The following is a 3,194-nucleotide window of genomic DNA, read 5'->3' as shown; positions in this document are numbered from 1 at the left end:
AGTGGAAAGAGCGCTGTGGCACTCAGGTTGTGCTTTCAGGCTGACCACAGGATGTTGAAGTAGATGGGCCATCGGCCTGATCCAGCAGAGTTTTTCCCCCCGATGCTCTTGTAAGCTATAAGGGAGATGTTACTTCCGCAATGAAATAGCTTGGACTGAAAACTTAAAACAGGAGCTGAAGGTTCCATCCCTTCCTGGCTCTCCATCATACCCTGGTGCCCATTGGGACTGGTGGAGCAGAAGGCAGGAAGCCCACCCAGAGATGGGGCCAGATCCAATGACAGGCAGGGCAGAGCCAATGACTGGTGGAGCCTACTAATACTAGTTTTGTCCCCATCCTCCTCCATGCTGACTTCTACAAGACACTGAGAATGAGGAGGGGGTAGCTGACAGATGGTGCCATTCCCTGGACCTGTTGCAAGTGAGAAAGCAGGCAAGTAAAGGCAGACTGGGGCTGGTGGGACAGTGGCCCATTTGCCCATATGGACCAGCCAACACAGGCTTGCACATACTTCCCCATCCTCCTGAGTAGCCTCACATGCAGCTCTGAAACTCTTGCCTGGTTCATCACCTTATCTGTATCAGGGGTCCTTGGAGAATTGGAGAGCCAGACAAGAGCCCCAGTAACAGGTGTGGTGGCCTCTGGTCCTGGGTCAGGGATATCTGGCTCACAGGTGCTGCAGAGATCTGCTTGCTACTCTTCACAGACTGAGACTATGGGAACATAGAAAGGAGCACGGCCAGGGGACAGTTCCAAGAGTCAAATAGAAAGGCCTGGAGGGCCAAATTGGACTCTCAAGCTTGAGATTCCCAACTCCTGGCATTTGTAGAGCTTGGTTAGTAGTTAACACATTTAATTCTTCATGTCAACAGAGCTTTTTTCCAGCTGGATCTCACCGGAACTCAATTCCGGCACCTCTCAGGTGGGCGCCATTGCCATTCTAAAAGAACAAGGGAGGCGTTCATGGTGAGTTCTGGCACCTCTTCTTCTCAGAAAAATAGCACTGCATGTCAAGCATGAAACTTACTTTGATAGTTGAATATTTGAAGGCTTCCGGAGACAGGCAGTGAAAACTGAAGAGGAATCAGTTCCTGGGAACCTTTCTCTCTCCAACATTTATCTCTGCTTAACTCTCTTTTAGTGGCAAAGGTTGAGAGGGAGGATTGGGGACAATTCACTGCGAAGGAAAGATAAAGTGAGTTACCAGCAGAGTTTCAGGAAAAGGGAGTTGGATGCTTCTGCTTCCTGGTGTGTTAGCTCATGGTGCCCTCCAGCCTGTCTCTGGAGGAGTCTTCAAGACGGATAGTCAGAATCCAACTTAGGCAAGAGCGATTTATTACCATCGTCGGCTGTTTTTTATTGCAAATGTAACCGAAAGAAAAAAGAAGCAGTGTCAACTCCCATTGACAATAGGAAGGATCAATCAACCCTGATTTAAATGTATATATTAATATAGTCAGTCTACATGTCCAAACAGATAACCAAATGTGATCAGCAATTATAAGATGTGTACTTAAATGTAGACAGGCCACTAAGATATACAGGTAATTGAGGAGGGGGTGGTGGGTATCTATACTTCCAGCTATTGAGTGCAGGTTCTTTCAACCCTGGAGATCAGCATGCAAGAGCTACTTTTGTTTAACTGACTTTTTAATGTTTATTTCATTATTATTAAGCAGTACACATGCTTCACAAGCAAGGGCTACTTTTAATGTGGTCTTCTGCAGTCATTGTCTCTTTCTCTATGCCCATATTTCATATTTATCCTGATCTAGGGGAGATGGAAGTCCTCAACCAGACTGAGGTCACAGAGTTCATCATGATGGGCTTTCCGAACCTCCAGCCCTTCCACAAGCCCCTCTTCCTTTTGCTCCTCCTCGTCTACCTCTTCACCATCTTTGGCAACCTGCTCATTTTCACCATCATCCGCACCGACCCCAAGCTCCACACGCCCATGTACTTTTTCATCAGCATCTTGTCCTTCTTGGAGATCTGGTATACAGCCACCACCATCCCAAAGATGCTCTCCAACCTGCTGAGTGAAAGGAAGAGCATCTCCTTTGCTGGATGCCTCCTACAAACTTATTTCTTCCACTCGCTGGGGGCCACTGAGTGCTACCTGCTCACAACAATGGCGTACGATCGGTACATCGCCATATGCAACCCTCTCCGCTACCCATCCATCATGACAACCAAGCTGTGTGCTCAAATGGCTGCTGGGTGCTGGATCTGTGGTTTCATGTGTCCTGTCACTGAAGTCATCTTAGTCTCCAAGCTCCCTTTCTGCGGCCCCAATAAGATCGAGCACATCTTCTGTGACTTCCCACCATTGCTCAGCCTGGCCTGCACCGACACCTCCATCAACGTCTTGGTTGACTTTGCGGTCAACGCCTTCATCATCCTGGTGACCTTCCTGCTCATCATGGTCTCCTATGTGAAGATCATCCAGTCTGTCCTGAAGATCCAGGCGGCCGAGAGTCGTGAGAAGGCTTTTTCCACCTGCGCCTCCCACCTGACGGTTGTCCTGCTCTTTTTCGGAAGCATCATTTTTATGTACGTCAGGCTGAAGAAAAGTTATTCTTTGGAATATGACAGAGCATTCGCCGTGATCTATGCCGTCCTCACCCCATTGGTCAACCCAATCATCTATAGCTTGCGAAACCAAGAAATCCTAAGAGCGATAAAGAGGAGGATCAGGATGAATATGACAGAGCTTCCATCATGAACTTCACCATCCTCAGCCCATTATTCAACCCAATTCTCTGCAAAAGAGATGGGAAGCTCAAGGACCAAATGCAGCCCTCCACACCTCTCTTTCTGGCCCTCAGGACTTTCTCAAGGCCACACAACTCCCACATCCACTGTACCAAATGCTAGTCATGCTCAGAGTGGCCCCATTGAAATTATTGGACATGACTAACTTAGTTCTATTAATTTCAACGGGTCTACTCTCAGTAGAACTTAGTAGAACAATAATAATTCTCAGTAGAGTAATGATAATACATGCCAACAGGATTCCCTGGGCTATATACACTATATGTAAGTTTGGGGCCCCTGCATCCCACCCCACACACCCCACAGTTTATTGACAAGAACTGCTGCTTGTTTATATATATTAACTTAGCCTAGTCTATTATACTTCAGAAGATAGAATCAGGATCCAATATGACCTTCCTTAAAAGATTGGAGAACC

The 3,194-nt window shown here is 47.2% G+C and overlaps 1 protein-coding gene across 1 annotated transcript; it reads left to right on the top strand.

Annotated features, from left to right (window-relative positions):
- Positions 1–1,745: 1,745 nt before the first annotated feature.
- On the top strand, positions 1,746–2,960 carry LOC310833063 (olfactory receptor 6N2-like; the record flags this gene model as incomplete). Its single annotated transcript, XM_083715410.1, has 1 exon — positions 1,746–2,960. One exon carries the CDS (start codon positions 1,746–1,748, stop codon positions 2,724–2,726), a length of 981 nt encoding a protein of 326 aa, XP_083571536.1. The 3' UTR covers positions 2,727–2,960.
- Between the last annotated feature and the right edge of the window lie 234 nt (positions 2,961–3,194).

The sequence above is a fragment of the Podarcis gaigeae genome (genome assembly GCF_964106915.1).
Source record: "Podarcis gaigeae genome assembly, chromosome: 16".
Lineage (NCBI taxonomy): Eukaryota > Metazoa > Chordata > Lepidosauria > Squamata > Lacertidae > Podarcis > Podarcis gaigeae.
The sequence above is the reverse complement of the archived record's forward strand: the minus strand, read 5'-3'. Positions and strand labels throughout refer to the sequence as shown.